The sequence below is a fragment of the Chelonia mydas genome, chromosome 4, assembly GCF_015237465.2.
Source record: "Chelonia mydas isolate rCheMyd1 chromosome 4, rCheMyd1.pri.v2, whole genome shotgun sequence".
NCBI classification, from domain to species: domain Eukaryota; kingdom Metazoa; phylum Chordata; order Testudines; family Cheloniidae; genus Chelonia; species Chelonia mydas.
Genome location: NC_057852.1, coordinates 131,504,580 through 131,525,717, shown reverse-complemented (window position 1 = coordinate 131,525,717; position 21,138 = coordinate 131,504,580). Strand labels below are relative to the sequence as shown.

The 21,138-nt window shown below is 39.3% G+C and overlaps 1 protein-coding gene across 4 annotated transcripts in view; it reads left to right on the top strand.

The window, feature by feature from the left end:
* The window catches only part of CTNNA2 (catenin alpha 2), a 775,924-nt gene that overhangs the window by 737,352 nt on the left and 17,434 nt on the right, over positions 1-21,138 (top strand). For 2 of the 4 annotated variants that reach the window (XM_037898317.2, XM_007061449.4), the window contains exons 17-18: positions 96-230; positions 11,217-11,360. In XM_037898317.2, the coding sequence (XP_037754245.1) occupies positions 96-230; positions 11,217-11,360 (279 nt within the window). The remainder of the gene's footprint in view (positions 1-95; positions 231-11,216; positions 11,361-21,138) is intronic. The other 2 variants (XM_043544890.1, XM_043544889.1) reach the window with 1 other exon arrangement.

The window sequence follows — 21,138 nt, the reverse complement described above, 5'->3', positions numbered from 1 at the left end:
AACAGTGCTACTATTTCCTTGGATTGCTTTTGTATAATGAACAGATAAACTGAGCTAGATCTAATCAATGTTGCTTATTTTTTCCCCCCTTATAGTGCCCTGATTCAGCCTGCAAGCAGGATCTATTGGCATATCTGCAGCGCATTGCCCTCTATTGCCACCAGCTCAATATCTGCAGCAAGGTGAAGGCAGAAGTGCAGAATCTCGGAGGAGAACTTATTGTATCAGGGGTAAGCTGGTATTTGTATTTAGCAGTTTACATATCCCATGGTTCAATTTGCCAGGGAGTGTTTTCAGTGACAAGAATGTAAAAGACAAAAATAATAGTGAGTCATAAGCAAGCTTCTTAAAATGTTATCTCCATTATTCCAGACCTTACAATAACTTGTGTCGAGCAATTTGATTTTCCAATTACCCTTTGTTTATAGTAACCTTGTCAAATCTTCATTCCCCCAAAAGAAAGGTAATTTCATAGTCTAGAAACTCATTGCCAAGCCGTGAATGTTATAATTATTTGGAGCTTTTGTATATTTGCTTATTGTAAATCTACTTTCCTTTGTTAGTATTGGTAATTTCCCTCCTCTGAGCAGGAGCCAGCACTGCTCTGTATGGAGTGCATATTGTTAAGATGGTAATATCTAACAGGATTTCATTCACTCAGGTTCCAATGCATACTAGGTTTATCAAAAACTCTGGAAGGCCAGCAAAATATTTTACTTTTTATGTGCTGTTTCCAAATACAGTTGCCAAACCTAAAAAATTACATATTCTAATTCCTTCCATTTGCTTGTTTCAGTATTTTTTAATGAATATGCAAATGTTTTATCCACAATCACCAGACATTTGTTGCCCAGATTAGAAATGTGTAGAGACAGTCAGAACATAAATTGTTTTTGCTGCATTTTAAAAGATGTTTTCTCCCCTTCACCTCACCTTGAGCCATCTGCCTCTGTGAGACCAGTGGCAAAAAGTACTAGCATTTCCTGCTCTTCATGATTTTTTTTCTTTATGCTGCTCACAGTAGGTTTGGCCGAACCACACTTTGGTCTCTGTCCAAGCTGCATATAGACTGTGTGTATACTGTATTCCCTCTTGCATATACCAGTGTATACTATATTCCCTGAGCCCCACTGTGCTTTCAAGATGACAGGGATTTGGGAAAACTTTGGATAAGTTTGTTTGAAAATGCCATTTTGGGGAGGAAAAAAAAACAAAAACCTCTCATTGTTTAAAGCCAATCAAATTTGAGGACTGCTGGGACATGCTGTGCCCTCTATTTTATCCATACGCCCCCAAGGGAAATCAGTGGGCTTTCTGAAAGCTAACTGAGAACAAAACCTATGCCCTTTTGTTCAATATAGATATAAAACAATGATTTTTTTGCAAAGCACAGTATACAGCTTTAAAACTTGGCTGGGCTACTTGGAACTATTATTTCGAAAGCATGCATGCAGTCCTAGAAGGAAGCTGCTGCACTGTACTCCACCTCTGCCTCTCCTGCAGATGGTCTCCACCTCTTGGCAGATGTACAAAGTAGTGTAATTTTAACACCTTGATCTTCCCACAGCAATGAACATCCCTTTTCATGTTCCTGGTGTTGAATGAGTGATCTTTCCTTATATCACTGACAAGTGTACTACATACCAAATGCTTCAGACCTTATCTTACCTGCTGCCATACAAGTCCGGCTTTCCATACCCATTTAGCTTTCACACCCATCCGTCTATAACAATTGCCCAAATTAGATCTTCTCTCAGCTTGGCTTTTGTGCTTGTGTTTATTTCTTTTCCAGTTCTCTTTATTTACTGTACATGGATGTTGAACAGGCCATTGTGAACCTCTGACATACAGTTGTATTGAAACATCATCATACACTGTGAAATTTAAGTGACTGAATGCTTGACTTCTTCATTCCCAAGCTGGCATTGTTAGCATCTGCTGCTTCCCAGGCTTCATCACCATTGTCTTTTTTTGCATTCACTTGCAGTACAAAGCAATGCTAACTTCAGCCATTCAAATTACTAGCTTTTGAGTTGACTCCAAAGACAGTGTTAATGGCATTGGCAGAAAGCTAAGCTTGCCGTATCTGTTTCTTCAGTTGTTACTCCGTCATAGACTTAATGGAGATGGTGTAGAAAGTTGATCTTTTGTACATTCCTTTTTGAGATTGATATCTTAGAGCTTGGTGAATCAAAATGAATCCACTGCTTTTCTGGTAGCATAAAACATGCTTTACATCTTTAAGTGCTGGGTACTGTATGTTCTTTTGCCGACCTCGGGACTATCCAGAGATCAGATGTCCAAATCCACATCTGCATCTGTAGCCTGCTTATCCACTTGCCACTTCTGCTTCCATCTTGTTCTTCATTCTCTCTTGGATAGCCAGCTGCAAATAAATACTACTTTATTTGCATAAAAAAGAACAACAGTTATTTGGCAACTTGCATACAGTACAATGATCTTGAAAGTGCAGTGGAAATCCAGAGTTCGTGGTCCCCAAACCATTCACTATTGCAGGAAACTGATGTGTAGCATTATATTCAATTAATTTTTGTGATGTAACAATCACCCTGGCACTTGACATTTACAAATTTTGGAGGAGATGGAACTATAACATACATCTGTATTTACAAGGAGTCACCGTATAATTCACCATTTCCCTCATCCAGAAGTTTAGCTGTGATTTCAGAACCACTGGTTCTGGGGAATACAAACTCTGCTTGACTTTCTACTTTAATAGGAATGTTAATCCGTGTTTCCAAATACAATGAATAAATATAAAATGAATAGAACCTGAGAGACATAAATAATCTGTTCCGATTACCTTAATTCTATTCTGGCAAGGGAAAATGTGTTCCATTTTATGTGATATGTTGAAGTTATTGCATAATATGGTGTATGCCTTTTTGGTGAAATTTCTATTTCTTTATATTCTCAATAAGTTACTTGTAGTGCAGTATATTTTACATTCAAACCTAAGAACATGGCCAGTCTCTCTCTCTCTCTCTCCATCAATATGACATTAACCTCATGTATGAAGATTTTGTTGGTATCATTGACTTACCTACAGATAGGCTGAAAAGTATATCAAAAAGCAAAGAAAATGAGGCTGTCAAACTCCTGAAAGGGAAATTATTTCAATAAGAGGAAAGAGCCCTTTAAATCATTCCCCCCTCTCTCTCAATCCTTTCTCCCTTAACTTCCCTTCCATCTCTCCCTTGATCTTTCCATCCCAAGATGTTCTCTGCCTACCAATCAACAAGACTCTTTTCCCCAGGTAAATCTCATACACCAGGTCTTCCACTGGTGTAAATCAGTGTAACTCCATGAGTTTCAATGGCCTATGCTGAGTGCTGATTTATACCAGCTGGTGATCTGAACCAGTAGGTTTATGTTTAGATTGTGAGACTCCAACTCCCTATCTCCCAGTTGAGTTTTGAAACACAGTCTAAGCAAACCGTATTTGAGAGCTCTTCTGTGGTTAAGAGCCTTATTAACCTGCAGTGAGGGAAGCATAGGGAGGCAAGGAAGATATAAAGGGAGGGACATAAAATAATAAGGAAATAGGGGAATAGAGGCTGAAATGCCCAAAATGATTTTTAAATACCTGCTAAAGATCTTGAGTGAAATCCTGGCCTCACTAGGTATGTCTACACAGCAATTAAACACCCACGGCTGGCCCATGACATCTGACTCCGGCTCATAGGGCTCAGGCTATGGGCCGTTTAATTGCAGTGTAGACATTTGGGTTTGGGCTGGAGCCTGGGCTCTGAGATTCTGCAGTGAGGGAGGCAAAATTCCCATTGACTTCAATGTGGCCAGAATTTAATCTCCTGCTTTGTTTCTTGTTGCAGCCCATGTGGTTTTGTACTTTAGCATACAAACTTTTGAATATTTACAAAAAAAATCCTGTATAATAATAATAATTAATAATAAGTTTGACAGCCTCATTATTAATTGTTGTTATTATTATTAGTAGTAGTAGTAGGCATTTCTTATTAATCAGTAGTTACAATATCCTGGGATAATAAGCACCTCAACTTCAGAGTTCATGTCCTCAGTCTTCAGCCAGAGAGTTTATTCAGTGCAAAGTGCAGCTATTGCCTGATCAACAGGAATCACCCTTAAGATGGACTAACTTTTATGAGGTGCAGTTACACATTTCTCCCATTGAAGTAAATGTCAATTACAGATACATGGCCTCACAACAGGCATTAGCACGTTGTTGTTGTTTTTGTTGTTGTTGTTGAAAAGGGGTGTAATCTATGAAGTTTGAATCCAGCTCAAAATCCAAGTTTCACAAAAGTTTGGGGTACTTCTTTTCTCGGTGTTCCAGCAGATGTATCAAAATATATCATTACGTCAAAACCGACCTGTATGTTCCCTTATTGCTATGGAGAAAACAACCAGTAGTTCTGGTCTCTCCTTCCACGGTTTGAAACCGATCTATTCACAGCACAAAGTCTACAATACATTTTGGCCCTGAGCTTGCATTTCGTTTTATTTCATGTTTGTGTCAGGAGCTTGATGTCCACTGTTGTGTTACCTACAGCAATTTAATCCTTGCTTTAACCGGGTAACAGTTTAGCGTTATGTGAAAGAAAGACAGCTTGCTCAATGAGCGATTTGGTAGACTGCCAAGACTGTCACCTCCTTTTCACTTGAGAGCATCATGAATCTAAGCTAAATATTCCTGTTTCCAGCCACTAACTGAGTATGTTTTACTACTGAATTAGAATTTAAACAAAAGAATAATGCATGAAATAAACCCTTGAAAACAGACTGATAAACCAAAATTTATTTAGACCTCTGTGTGCTGGGCTGCTTGGCCAGTTGATCTCTCAGATTTGGAAGAAATCTCTTTCGGCAGTATGTTTTATACAGAATGTCCTGCCATCTGCTTTTTAAAATACAATAGTAATCTTTTCCTAATCACAATTCATAGCTATTGATAATAAGATTCCTACTTTCTGTTTGTTAGTAATTGCATCTAATTTAAATCACGGTGAATATAGTACAAGGAACTATGGCTGCCAGACAGTTTAAAAAATCACAATTAATCGTGAGATTTAAAAGAAATAGTTGTAATTAATCACTGTTTTAAATGCACTGTTAAACAATAATAAATATCAATTTAAATTAATTATACTTATCTTTGTATTCTTTTACATTTTCAATTATATTGATTTAATCTGCAACACAGAATACAAAGTGTACAGTGAAAAAAGAAAAGGAGTACTTGTGGCACCTTAGAGACTAACCAATTTATTTGAGCATGAGCTTTCGTGAGCTACAGCTCACTTCATCGGATGCATCCGATGAAGTGAGCTGTAGCTCACGAAAGCTCATGCTCAAATAAATTGGTTAGTCTCTAAGGTGCCACAAGTACTCCTTTTCTTTTTGCGAATACAGACTAACACGGCTGTTACTCTGAAAAGTGTACAGTGCTCACTTTATGTTATTTTTTATTACAAATATTTGCACTGTACAAGTTGAAGCATGAAGGGGCATACGAATGTTTAGCAGATCTGGCATGTAAATACCTTGCAACGCTGGCTACAACAGTGCCAGGCGAATGCCTGTTCTTACTTTCAGGTAACATTTTAAATAGTAAGTGGGCAGCATTATCTCCCGTAAATGTAAACAAACTTGTTTGTCTTAGCGATTGGCTGAACAAAGGGTAGCACTGAGTCGCAGGGGTGCTGGAACAGTTTGTATAGTGGGGGTGCTGAGAGCCATTGAACCAAATTGTATACCCTGTATATAATGGAAACCAGTTCAAGCCAGGGGGTACAGGAGCACCCCTAGTTCCAGCATCTATGCTGAGTGGACATTGTTTTGTTTTTGAGTGCAATTATATGTAAAAATAACAATGGATAAATTTCACGATAAAGAGATTGCACTACAGTATTGTATGAGGTGAATTGAAAATATTATTTCTTTTGTTTATCTTTTTTACAGTGTAAATATTTATAATAAAAATAAGCATATAAAGTGAGCAGTGTACAAATTGTATTCTGTGTTTTAATTGAAATCAATATATTTGAAAGTGTAGAGAAACATCCAAAATATTGATAGTACATTTAAATTGGTATTCTATTATTATTTAACAGTGTGATTAAAACTACAATTAATCACAGTTTTTTTTTTTATCCTAGTTCATTTGTTTTGGGTTAATCGCTTGAGTTAACTGTGATTAATTGACAGCCCTAGAAGGATCCTACATGTATGATTGGAATCACAGGGATTTTAAAGTGTTTTTTTTTTCCCCTCTCTGTACGGTGCATATTCTGTAGTAACTAGTAATTTTATGAATTATCGGACGGTACATTTACTGAAATTTACAATTAAGAGTGTTTTTCAAAGAAAAAAAGAGCCTGATATCAAAAATAAGAACTCCTGAGCAATTTAATTCAATGGAAAAAAAATAAAAGTTATATATTGGAAGCTGATGCCTGAAACAAGTATGTTATGGATTTGAAGGCAATACTAATCTATATATTTCAATATATACTATTCTCATTATATAAATATAGGAAATCTGACAATCAAAAAACTTCTGTTCGTGAAATACCTAGAATGCTAGGCTAGATTCTTTCCTGTGCCATGATATGATCAGCATGGAGGAGAAGGGAAAGTCAGAGAGCCACTTACAGCTTCCTGATTCTCAAACTACCCTGGCCCTTCAATAAATTAGAGGAACCTGGGTGCTGCTCTGATTTACAACAGTTGGCTATATCCCTAAGGACCATGCAGTTGAGAACTTCTATAGAGAAATAAGGCTCCCGCCTGCCCCATCAGGCTCCCTTCTCTGAGAGTGAGTGGATGGTTTAGGATCTGTGTCCACCAGCGTTACAGCAGTTGAGATTTCCCCAGTTGCAGCCAGATTATGTCCCCAGCTCAGAAATTAGGGTTGAGTGTCCATCCCATTACTTTAAATCTGACCATATTTAGGTGCAGCATTTAACTAAATGGCATGCGTGGGGAAATGGCAGACCTGGCCTGGAGCACCTAAAGATTCAACATAATAATGGAAGGAGATTTTTCGATAAAATCAGAATTGATTGATAATATACAGTGAAACTCCAGTTCTACCAATTATTTCACTCTGATCTGTGTAGTGGTGAGACTTAATCCCACTTCCAAAATATTGCTAAGTGGTCTTCTATGTGATATTAAAGAAATAATAACTTCAGACTAGACTCTTCAATCTCTTTCCCTTTAATTACGGTTCTTGACAACTTTCATTGCAGATGGATAATACACACACACACACACACAAAGACATACCCTCAAGGAGAAACTTCACACAGTTTTTCCAACTAATTGCAAATACTGAGGGAAAATACTTAAAACAGCATATAAAACACTCAATAAAACTCACCAGGGAAACTTAATTCCATCACACAAACTATGTACGAATAACTTTAGGAAGAAAAAAGCAGCAAATCAGCCTTTGCATTAGGAAAGTTCAGAGTCTCTTATGTGTCAAACTTCTTAAGTCATTTCTTCCAGTCACCAGATGTAATCTGGCTGCTTTTATTCATGAATTTCTCAGGAGAAAGGAAAACATATGTCTATCCTCCACATCACACCATTAGCCTTGAATTACAAACCAGCTCCCTATATGTGAGGCCAATATTTATTGATTTAAGACACAGACGTAGGACCAATCCTCCTAAAATACCCTAAAAATGATAATGCCTAGAATTGTGTACTGTTGAACGTGAATTTATTCATCATCAAAACACCCTGTGAGCTGGGTAAGTAGTAATACCCCAATTTTACAGACTGGGAAAATGAGACAACAAATTCAAATGGTTTGCCCTGCCCTCATTAAAGGCCCTATTAGATCTTTAGGATAATCTGGGAAAGGTATGTTGACTGCATCCAGCACTGAGCTAATAGACCATACCAAGAATTCTCGTACATACCAATAACTAAATTCAACATGTTATCTGCCAATTTTAAAAGCTTTCAGGACTTGCATGTTCTATCCAGTGTCATATGGGATATTATCTGTTTGGCCATTCCTTGGATATGACACGTGATGAATGAGATGGATTTCATTATCTATCCATCAGAACCAACTTAATCCACAACAACAGCAAAACAGAATTTTTTTCCGGGGTGTCGAGTTAAGGTCTCTGTCTTGACCTTTAGTGACCCTTATGAACCTGGCACCTTGACATGCCTTGAGTGTGATATTTTATTCCAAGTAGTCATTGAGTTTCTCATGGTATATCAGTTTTTACCTTCCTTAGTTGGAACAGTAGCACATCGATGGACTGGTATTTCTAAGCAGTCATTATTTTTCTCAGCCGTCCACAATCTTGAGGGAAAGCATTCAAACTTTATCTCAGTGGCACCCACCAATGCCTGAATAGAGCCTATTCATTTATTACCTTCTGCCAAATTCTTATTAAGCAAGTTTGTTGTTGTTTTATCTGACAGATGATTGTTGGGAAACCAAACCTGGACAAATCCAGCTCCTGGCTGCTAGACAGTTAGGTGCAAGATGTCAAATCATTAGCTGAACTAAGTTTATAGCCTCGTTAGGCTACAGAGCTGCTACCACTTCCCTTAGGAAGTGATCTGACAACCTAAAAGCCCTCATCTAGTTCCTCTTGATACTCAACTTTGCATATGCTCTTCCAGTTACTCATAGTTCTTTGGCACACTAGGAGCAATTTCTCTCTCTTCTGAAATATACTGCCCTGCAAACTGAACTGTTTGTAGTTCATTGTAGTAGTTCTTACTGAGTTCTCTGTTTAACCAAATTTTATGTATATCCTCCTAAATCAATCGCTCCAAGCTGCTCACTATTGTTTTACTCTTCTCTGCATTTCCTCTTCTTTCTCAACCAAAGTCTCTCTGATACTGAGTGGCCCAAAGCAGTACACCAGGTGCAGTCTCCACAGTGCAAACCGAAATGCCCTCTCACATTTTCTAATAGTCTATCGTCAAACCTAATCTTTCTAGGTATTTATACCATGCTATCACTATGGGATCTAACGGCCTCATTTTTAATAATAGGTTATTAGTGGAGAATTTATTTGGCCATCACCATCCATCAGAAGGTTCTGTGCTATGGCATTTCGATTTGAGGGTAATATTTAAATGACAATTTGCATCTCCCCACAAAATCTAGTCTTACCATGCCAACTACTATTTGCTTGGGCCTCTGAAGTTCTGATATCTGCTGAAGAGTTTAGAATATGCTCCTACTTCATTTGGCAAAATCAACAATAGTGCAATGGTCAAGACAATCCTATGGATTGTGACCTGATTGGATTACAGCAGTTACCTTTTACCTCAAAGGCCTTTAAAAGATAAATTTTCCCTGTCCATTTGGAGGATTAGTAATAACCCCTGTTGGTTAGAAAAGGTAACAATGAAGTCTCCACCAACTGATTGAAGATTCACCAAAATGTGGAAAGCCTTTAACAGTAGGTCATAAGGTTCAGATGGACGTAACTCAATCCAGTCCTATTACAAGGCAGAAAAGTTATTTTTCCCTCTTTAAACATTGACGTAGGTTAAAGACATCATTTAACCAGGAATCAGTTAGAAATCCTGATCCTTAATTCAATTATAAACCTAAAGTTACAGCACCCATCATCACTTTGCATCATTCAGATGCAGCCTAGTTTTGCATTGGGTTCCTGAACTCATATTTCGCCTCTAACAGTTACAGTAGCTCTTGCTTAAGATAGGTAGAACAAGCCAGATTGGAGGAGCTAATCAAGGTGGTAAAGTTGTTCTTGCTCTCTCTTTTCTTTTAATTTTTACTTTGAATGTTAAAATGCTGTTGCATTTCCAAATATAGTGAAAGATGTTCAGATAAAGAGGCAATATCCTTGACCTCTGTTATTAGATGAAGTGATTGGTAATAGCCATTAATCAAAAAGACTTTCTTTTGCTATAGCGGAAGAGGGGGGAAACCAAAACCAACACAAGCAGAGCAGAGGATGCACATTAATCATTAGTGAAACTGAAAAATAATCCTGGGTAGATTACAATTTACATGATCCTTGTAGCAACTGAGATCCTAAGGGAAAATATCAGTATTTGCTCAGTGTAACTTTGTAATCCTGACTCTTAAGAGCATTCCTTATACATCAAGAAAAAAAAAATCAGACCAGATTCTACTGTTCTTGCTCACATTGGGTAGTCCCTTACTCTGGAAGCAATGTGGCTACCTACTGATGGAGGTACTACTCAATATGAGGGAGGCTGGTAGATTTAGCCCATAGTAAATATACTACATTTTTAGCTGGGACGCCTTGTTGGGTTATAAGAAAATCAAAACTGTAATGGATAATGGTAATATATATTGTCAAACCTGCTTTATGCAGAATTTGATAGAGCAAAATTCCATTTAGAGAGAATTAGAATGAAAGTTCCCATTTGTAAACCACAATTCTGGTTATAGGGAAGTTGTCCTCTGAGAGAATTGGCTTCGGTCTAGAAGGTGCCATTGTGTGTAATTACTAGACTAAAATATACACTCTCTAAAGCGATCACCTTTGTGTAATTTTGCTGATACTTTATAGAACTTTAAAGTGTGCTTTGTAAATAAATGTTTGCCCAGAATGTTTACCATTCCCCTCACTTGCTCTCTCAGCTCAGGCAGTCAGGGTGAGAGAAAGTTGACTCTCCCTGACCACAATGTTTGGACTTTCATGCTAGTGAAGGTTCCCTGCCCTCTCATCTGATTTCTATAAAACGGTTGGCTAAAACTCTCCTCTGACTTCTGTATGGACCAAATTCAACCCTAGTGTATTTGTGTGAACTCCCATTGAAGTCGGTGAAATTCCAACTGCTTACATCACCTTTATATGTGCGTTCCCAGTGTTTAAAAAGATACACAGAAATGTTACTTTTTAATCCCCCTGTCAAATTCCCTAGCCCACTCTAGTGCAATCATGGTTCAACAGGGTAGCCATTCCTGGCCCTTCTAGTTTTCATCATATAGCACCATAGCTCACTCTTCCCCTCTTAGCAAATTGTTCAGTAATTTTCTTACCTGTGGTAAGGGAGCAAGTGAGAGGAATTGCACAGTGGGGTTACTCACCATGGAAGAGTCCCTGTTTCCTTTACCAAGCATAGCTCCTTCAGCACACATTTTCTCCTCTTCTCCCCTCTGCACTAGGGTACAATATTTCTCTTGCTCTCTCTCTCACTCTCTCTTTTCTGTATCTCTCGGAAATCAGACTGGAGTTCAGAGCACTTTCACTACCTTTTATGAGGTAGAATGTGATGTCATAGATGGGGGCAGGGCTAGTCAACTTTCTACCCACCTACCCACCTGTGCTGAGGGAGCTACGCTTGGGAACGGAAGCAGTGACTCCTCCACGGTGAGTAACCTTGTTTCTAATTTATACCATTATGTAAAGCTCTGACTGTTTTGTGGGGGGGGAGGGGAAAGATTTTAAGAGGGCATTTTGTTTGTTGGTCAGTTTAGTTTTTTGGGAAGGGGTTAAAGTACAGCGCTAACACAAAATCAGTTGCATGTTATTTTTCTAAACTTGAAAAGATTTTTTTTTTCTTCATTTCCCAATCTAAACTGTTGTGCGGACTTCCTCTGAGTTGTAAAACAGCTACCACAGAGATGGCCACATTTTAGTAATGGGTGAAGGGATCCCTCTGAATATGTTAAATACCAATTTAAGAGCCCAATCCTGGTCCCCTTGAAATCAGTAGCAAAACTTCCATTGACTTCATGGGTGAAGAATCAGGCCCTTACTTTGTAAAGTGCTTTGGGATTAAAGGTGCTTTATAAATGGAAGATATTGTTATTCCTGAATGTATTATTAATTATTATTATTATTATTATTATTATTACTATTAACTGTGGAGATATGTCTACTTTTTTAAGATAGATGGAACATTTCTTTTCTCCAGATCTTCTATGTTTATTTTGTTTTTCTGCTTAATTCTAAATATGTGTATCTCTACTTGCTGACATCAGGCCATTTTTAAGAACCTTTCTAAAAAAAAAATATTAAAAAGGAGAGGAAAACCTCTTAAGCAAGTGATGTAAGCCCAAAACACATGATTAATATTTAGACGCAAACTAGACACAATCTTTGAAATTCAAAGTCAAAGCTTCAGAATGCTGTGAATTAATGGTGGAGCAGAATGAGCTCTAACGGAAAATCCTGGCTTTGCTGGTTTGTGTTACAGCCCTTACGTTATTTAAGCATAGGTTATGTATTTAATAGCACTTAAAGCTTGCTTTTCTTTTCTTGGTCCTGGTGTTACTACTTGTGTGTGGTTTCCCTCCCTGTATCCCTCAGAATTTTAGAAAGACAAGATGGACTGCAAAGATCGTTTACTCTTGTTCTGCCTCTTGGCTACCTATTAAAGCTGTCACGATGTCAGAGCTCTCTCACTAAAGGGCAGAAGAAGGGTCATGTGAGGATTTTGGCCTCTAGGGATGGCAGAGATATTGCTGTTCTTGTTCATTTAAAGCTCCTTCCCAGCTCTGTGTGGGGCCTTATCATATCACAGTGAACGGTACTAGAAGGCAGTAATGCATACTCTATAAATCAAAAGACGAAGAGAGCATGATCGTAGCCTTTTCAACCCAAGTGTAATTTAGTCTGCTGGATGACATACTTTTTTTCAGATGACTGGATAGCTCTGAGGAATTGGGTACAAGATGCAGAATCTTCCATCTCTAGGTCACTGGCAGTGACATGCAGTGGGATCAGTGCATTTGTCACTTGAAGGCCATGGAGGGTTGGTTCCCCAAATGTATCTTCCAAGATAAATGCGGGGAGGGTGGGTTTCCACAGTGGGCCAACCCGTGGGTGGGGTTTGAATGAAGGACAGTAAAGGGATGGACATGCAAAGTGACATAACCCTAAGCAGCAACAAAACAGGCAGATGCCTATGGCTAGTCATAATAACAAATATCTGTCAGTACTATGCCAGGACTGTAATGGACCCTGCAGCCTGAAAGTGAAAGGCTAAATAGCCTATTACTAATCTACAGAGCTAACCACTTCCCGTGTTCAATTATTTTATTGGCAAATATGCTAAAGACAATAAAGAAATTGGAAGTACAAAGTACTTATATTCCACACTGCACAGGATGAAATATTTATTCTGTCATTGGCAATATTGATTGTACTTTCTGGTATTTGTGCATGAAAGTTACATACTTAAAGTAAAGTAAAAAAAAACAACTCAGAAATGGTGGTCCAGTTCTTTTCCCACTGATCTCATTTAGTGTGTAATATGGGCACTGTATCTGCAGCAAGCTGAGCAATTTGTTCCAAATATCCAGTCTTTGAACTAGTTAATCCTTCCCAACCTCTTTTATACATTGAAAATTACTCGACAGCACTATTTATTAAAAAAAAATTAAGGCACACATCCAAGTTTGTCTTGGATCAGTTTTATACTCACTCTGCCTAGCAGTAGAAGAACAAAAGAACTACTCAGGTTTATCTATACATGTATGTGCAAGCAGATAAACACACAGAAATCCCATGTGGCTTCCTCAAGCACATACTGCTACATTCTGAGTAGCAGCTTAATTATATGGCTTCAGCTGCATGAATCCACACACATTTTCAGTGTGATTAATGGGCATCCCCATAATTCCCAAATCCTCAACACTTGCCAGTCTGAACTCTCTCAGAAGTTGAATTAGAGGCTTCTTTGGCTAGAAATGACTGTTATCTCCTCCTTTTCCATTTATGATCTTGGGAGTGAGGGAGGAGTTGTGAAATTGTGAAATGTTCCATCTCTTCAGAAACTGTCAGCTGGCAGATCATCATTCTGCCCTCATTTGCAATTCCTTTACAGTGGTGTAACTCCATCGACATCAAATGTCTTACTCTTGATTTATCCCTGTTTCACTGAAAAGAGAGTCAGACCCATAGCAGTCAGGGAACCCTTCATGTTGGTTTAAATCACAATTCTTTTAAACCTTGTCCTGTAGTCACTTGAACCACCAGTGAAATGTTAAACCATAGCTGGCTAAACGCCAGTGGTCAGAGGAACCAGGAAGGAGACCATGACCACCTTAATACCCTAGACTTTTTGTCTGTAGGAGAGTCCTCTCTCAAAGGCATTAGCCAATCAGTCATCTGCCAGACTCACCATAATAACTAAAATAATGCTACTGTGCATTTTCACAATGTATCTAATTTGAGTATCTCAAACGACTTTGCAACCAATGTAGCCTCACAAAACCCATGGTGGAAACAAATATTATTATTATTATTATTGTTATTATTATTGTTATTTATATTTATTCTATTTGTTTTACAAATGAGAATATAGGAGCCACAGGGAGGGTGGATGGCTTGAACAATGCCATCAGAGCAAGTAATGGGCAGAAAGAAAGCCATGGAGTCATGACTCCCAGTTGTGCTTTAAACCATTAGGTCCTCAGATAATTTTTGAGACACCTACCTTCCCTATCCGGGTCTCACCAGTTCCCAGTCGGAACTCTCCCTGGCAAAAAAGATCAAAACAACAAGAACTAGTGGGTGGGGGTTGGATGGAGGACACCAGATCTGAAAGGATGCAGCACTTGTACTGTATAAAGCATCCCAGTTGACCACAAATTCTGAAGATTGTATATCTTTTGAGTTATAAACACTTCATCTTTTACTGTCATTGCCATTGTTACTTAGTTGATCATTTCCATCATAAACCTGGTTGTATCACTGCTGGAAGCTCATTAAGAGTGGCACCAGAATCACCCCCAGTATTCTCCAGTAAAATTAGAAATCACTTCTGAGTTATGGCCATCATTTACCAATACCATTAGCACAGATATCCAGGATAGCAACTTGGATTCGTAGAAACCCATCACTAAATATTAGCTGCTCAGTTGATTACACTGGGAATGTTGCTGACAAAGAAAATTCAGAGTATAAGAGGTATCAATCTGCTTCAGAAAGCAAGGTTGAACATTTAGAGGCAACACCTGCCATGTTCTCAGTAACATGCTTAATAGCCTTGGATTGTACATGAAAAAATATGAGTTTGGGGATGAGATGGGGCTGTTGGAGAAATGGAGCCCATCTCGTACCGAAGTCAAGGCAAAAGTTTTACAATGTTTTGCAAAGAACATTGATTTAAATAAACCAGGGGTCTTGGAGCCTCTAGCTCTTGGTGAGTTTTAACACTTCTGTAGCATTTTACAAACATCAACTAATTAATAATCACAACACCCCCATGGGGTAAGTAATTATCTTCATTTGGCAGTTTGGAAAAATAAGACAGAGAGCTTAAGGACAACAATTTCAAAAGTATCCACCCATGCTGTTCACCATAATTCTTGGCCTGTTTAATTGGAGACAACAAGGAACTGATTTTTTCAGAAGTGCTAAGCACCCTCAGCATTCACTGACTGAATCAGGTGCTCAGTAGCTCTCAAAAATTAGACCGTCAGCTTAGGCATCCAAAAATGGATTTACCCATATATAACAGGCATTTTACATCTAAGTGTATTGACCGAGGCCACAGAAGAAGCCCACATCAGAGTCAGATTTAGGATGCACTTCTTCTTGATTCCATGCCTAGGCCACTGGACCACACTGTCTTTATCACGTTCATTAGTTATTCCTTTTTGAGGCCAGACGTCGAAAGAGATTCAGAGCAGAGGAAGTGGCTCAGATTCAGACAGCTGAGAAGGCTGTCGTTGGTAGCATCTCATGCATCTCTGCCCCCATAGTCATGAAAAAATCATGGATCCTCCACAAAATCAAGGGACACATGGCCATGGTTTTCACATGTACCATATACTAGCTCTAGGCAACTGTACAGAGAACCATAAATAACCGCAAATCTGTAGAATACACCAGGGTTGTCGTCACAAAGGAAAAGGTTAAGGGGCTTCCTTTTATTTTTCCATTTTAAAGTAGAGGCTGAGATTAGCTGTGTAACATTTCTAGGTCAATTATAAATTGGAGAGAAGGATTGGAAGGAGGGTTGCATTATTCTGCATGGACATAGAAACGAGTGTCCCAAGGATATTTAGTACAAAAAATCTTAAAGCATGTGAATTATTCAGACTGCATTGTAAGTACCTTTGCATTTGTTGTCAGAGTAAAGTTCCTTCCAAGATTCTGAAGCTCAAAATAAAACTTTGACCAAATGAGTTATAATTTCCTAATGTAACTCAGTAACATAACATGTAATTGCTAAAGGAAATGGTGTTGGACCAGCCAAATCTGATGAATTGTTAAATATCTGTCAATGCCAAATGTGTGATTATTGTCCTCTAGTACTTTTCTTGAATGACCTCCATTGCAAATTCTAAAAGTTGGCCAAATGGATCATTATTCACTTAAATCCTAGTCCTGCAAACACTTTATGTGTGTAACTCTGACATTGAGCTCAATAGGACTATTCCTATCGGTAAAGTTACTCAGATGTATAAACATTTGCAGAATTGACATAAGTGATGAAAAAGTATCTTTGTTGTCTAAATTGGGCTTAATCCTTCTTATTTTACTCGTCTGGGTAATCCCACTGAGGCCACCAAACTTTGACATGCAGAAGACTGCTCTTGTGAATAGAATGAGAGGGGTTTGGCTCATTTTACTTTCCCTTGTTTTTTGTTCTTTCTTGGAATCTCTACTGAATTTTTAACTCATTTGTTTGTGTTTTAATTTATTTACAAAGTATCCAGAAATTCCAAACTGCTTCTTTTAAGGAGTAAAATGGCCAATAGTATCTATAGTAATGCACCTCTTTATATTCACAAATAATGTATTCGGTGATTGACGAGAATCTTCACATAATCTGTAACATGGCTAAGCCTCTGCTGAAAAATTGAGTTATGCATTTGCTAGATGACAGACTATCATATCAACTGGAATATAGATACTCTACTATCTATGTGGTCATATTTCATATGGTCAGGACTTCTTTTCCTTCTTCCTTTTGCTATGGGCTCAGACCTGCAAGAGTGAGCTCACCGAAATCAAAAGAAATCTTTCCATTGATGGGGTCTTGGATCAGGCCCTGAATGCTCTCACTGACTTCAGTGGAAATGGAGGGAACTCAACATCTCACAAGTGTTCAGCACTTGTGAGGTTAAGCCCTATGTTATCTTTTTTATACAAGATGCAAAATATTAGTTGGCAAGCAATGAAACACCATGCCAGGATAGAAGAACTGTTGTCCTGCCAATATCTGCCATTCAGCAACGCTATTACATCCTATTTATTTCAGGACTGAATATGATTGATGGTTTTGGTAAGCTCCCCTGAGGAAAACCATGTATGCCAGCAAAGTCATCCTCAAACTCTTCTTATGCTGACCTGGGCAAAGGCAATTGCAGGCATCTGAATTTAGTTAGGAAGCAATTTGCCTTGGAATGTGAGATATCATCTCAGATGAAGACAGAAATATAACACATACGCAGAGGTTCTGACAGTCTTACAAATGGAAAAGTTGGACAGTCACACTTTTTTTTAGCAATATAGATTGAAATGCCACATTGTGCTGTTTGATCACACTGACAAAATCATGAGGAACAGCTGTGGCTAACGCAGTCTTATGAAAATAAATGTTCTAGTCTATGTGCTTTATTGATGCCATTGGACCGAAAGTCCATTGCACTTCAAGTCCATTGGGCGACTTCAATCATCCTGATATCTGCTGGGAGAGCAATACAGTGGTGCACAGACAATCCAGGAAGTTTTTGGAAACTGTAGGGGACAATTTCCTGGTGAAAGTGCTGGAGGAACCAACTAGGGGCAGAGCTCTTCTTGACCTGCTGCTCACAAACCGGGAGGAATTAGTAGGGGAAGCAAAAGTGGATGGAAATCTGGGAGGCGGTGACCATGAGATGGTCGAGTTCAGGATCCTGACATAAGGAAGAAAGGAAAGCAGCAGAATACGGACCCTGGACTTCAGAAAAGCAGACTTTGACTCCCTCCGGGAACTGATGGGCAGGATCTCCTGGGAGAATAATGTGAGGGGGAAAGGAGTCCAGGAGAGCTGGCTGTATTTTAAAGAATCCTTATTGAGGTTACAGGGACAAACAATCCCAGAGTGTAGAAAGAATAGTAAATATAGCAGGCAACCAGCTTGGCTTAACAGTGAAATCCTTGCTGATCTTAAACACAAAAAAGAGGCTTACAAGAAGTGGAAGATTGGACAATTGACCAGGGATAAGTATATAAATATTGCTCGGGCATGTAGGAATGGAATCAGGAAGGCTAAATCACACTTGGAGTTGCAGCTAGCGAGGGATGTTAAGAGTAACAAGAAGGGTTTCTTCAAGTATGTTGGCAATAAGAAGAAAGCCAAGGAAAGTGTGGGCCCCTTACTAAATGAGGGAGGCAACCTAGTGACAGAGGATGTGGAAAAAGCTAATGTACTCAATGCTTTCTTTGCCTCTGTCTTCATGAACAAGGTCAGCTCCCAGATTACTGTACTGGGCAGCACAGCATGGGGAAGAGGTGGCCAGCCCTCTGTGAAGGAAGAAGTGGTTCGGGACTATTTAGAAAAACTGGACGTACACAAGTCCATGGGGCTGGATGCGTTGCATCCGAGAGTGCTAAAGGATTTGGCGGATGTGATTGCAGAGCCATTGGCCATTATCTTTGAAAACTCATCGCGATCGGGGGAAGTCCCAGAAGATTGGAAAAAGACTAATGTAGTGCCCATCTTTAAAAAAGGGAAGAAGGATGATCCTGGGAACTGCAGGCTGGTCAGCCTCACCTCAGTCCCCGGAAAAATCATGGAGCATATCCTCAAGGAATCAATTCTGAAGCACTTAGACGAGAGGAAAGTGATCAGAAACAGTCAGCATGGATTCACCAAGGGAAAGTCATGCCTGACTAATCTAATTGCCTTCTATGGTGAGATAACTGGCTCTGTGGATGAAGGGAAAGCAGTGGATGTGTTATTCCTCGACTTTAGCAAAGCTTTTGACACGGTCTCCCACAGTATTCTTGTCAGCAAGTTAAAGAAGTATGGGCTGGATGGATGCACTATAAGGTGGGTAGAAAGTTGGCTAGATTGTCGGGCTCAATGGGTAGTGATCAATGGCTCCATGTCTAGTTGGCAGCCGGTATCTAGCGGAGTGCCCCAAGGGTTGGTCCTGGGGTCGGTTTTGTTCAATATCTTCATTAATGATCTGGAGGATGGTGTGGATTGCACCCTCAGCAAGTTTGCAGATGACACTAAACTGGGAGGAGTGGTAGATACACTGGAGGGTAGGGATACGATACAGAGGGCCCTAGACAAATTGGAGGATTGGGCCAAAAGAAATCTGATGAGGTTCAACAAGGACAAGTGCAGAGTCCTGCACTTAGGACAGAAGAATCCAATGCACCGCTACAGACTAGGGACTGAATGGCTAGGCAGAAGTTCTGCAGAGAAGGACCTAGGGGTGACAGTGGACGAGAAGCTGGATGTGAGTCGACAGTGTGCCCTTGTTGCCAAGAAGGCCAATGGCATTTTGGGGTATATAAGTAGGGGCATTGCCAGCAGATGGAGGGATGTGATCGTTCCCCTCTATTCGACATTGGTGAGGCCTCATCTGGAGTACTGTGTCCAGTTTTGGGCCCCACGCTACAAGAAGGATGTGGAAAAATTGGAGAGAGTCCAGCGAAGGGCAACAAAAATGATTAGGGGACTGGAACACATGAGTTATGAGGAGAGGCTGAGGGAACTGGGATTGTTTAGTCTACGGAAGAGAAGAATGAGGGGGGATTTGATAGCTGCTTTTAACTACCTGAAAGGTGGATCCAAAGAGGATGGATCTAGACTATTCTCAGTGATAGCAGATGACAGGACAAGGAGTAATGGTCTCAAGTTGCAGTGGGGGAGGTTTAGTTTGGATATTAGGAAAAAAATTTTCACTAGGAGGGTGGTGAAACACTGGAATGCGTTACCTAGGGAGGTGGTGGAATCCCCTTCCTTAGAAGTTTTTAAGGTCAGGCTTGACAAAGCCCTGGCTGGGATGATTTAGTTGGGATTGGTCCTGCTCTGGGCAGGGGGTTGGACTAGATGGCCTCCAGAGGTCCCTTCCAACTCTGTTATTCTATGATTGTATGATTCACTTTATGTCTGATAGTTGCGCTACTTGGTGTTGATTGTGCAATAACCAATCAACACGAGTCTATTCCAAGTATCTCCAGGTAAGACAGTAAGAAAAAACATGCACTGTCTCTCTAGTTGCTGTCCCTGTTCTCTGGATAAATAAGAGGAGACTGGTCTCCAGGGTTGGCAATCTAACACCTTTACAGAAGTATTAAATTCACTTGGAAAAACTGAAATATATAAAAAAAATCTAGATATATTTGTTACATCTTTAAACCTTCTCACAAAAGGCATACAATACAAAATTCAAAGCAGGAGGAGACAAATCAATAGTATTAACACCCTACCCTATATCGGCCTCTTATAGATGTAATAGCAACTGAATATGAAAGCCTGCACTTTCTTTCATGCATCTGACATAAATGGGTACTCAGATTCAGGGAGGGTTAGTGAAGAGAGAGACCTGGCTGTGGGTTTTATATACGATCTCAGGTTCAGGAGATGTCCAGAATCAAAGATGGACTGATTTGTGTGTATCTGTCCTGCTTGTGAATCCGAGCATAAAAAGTTTTATGAAGTTCTGGTTGTATGCAGATCGCTCACCTGAATTTTTACCTAACTGACTTCTTGTTGGATCAGTGGATTCTCAAGAGACTTCTTATTCTGTGCGCTTCAGTATCCATGCTGACAATGTATCTTCTGTGATAGATTGGGATCTTGTGCCTTCTCCAAAGTATTGTTTGACTCAACCACACTAGGAGATGTAATCTTATTTTATTTTTGTGATGGGACCTTCATCCTCTCCTCCACACTGTGATTAGGTCTTTTCCTCAAACCAGATATGGTTGGGACTGTGTCTGTTATCCATACACAGACACTAAAAGATCCAGCTGAGATGGCAGAATGGTTTGGAGGATTTTATTGTTGTAACGTTAGATTTTACATGAAATCTGATGCCTTTGCAAAGAGAGTTGAAGTGTTTTGCGATATGTGGATAATATTAATTCATTACATTTAAATAAATGGCTTTGTAGTTTTCTGATGTGTGAGCTACTCGTTTGCTGTATTTAATGCAGATGTCAAACACAAAGTTTCTATTATAGTTAC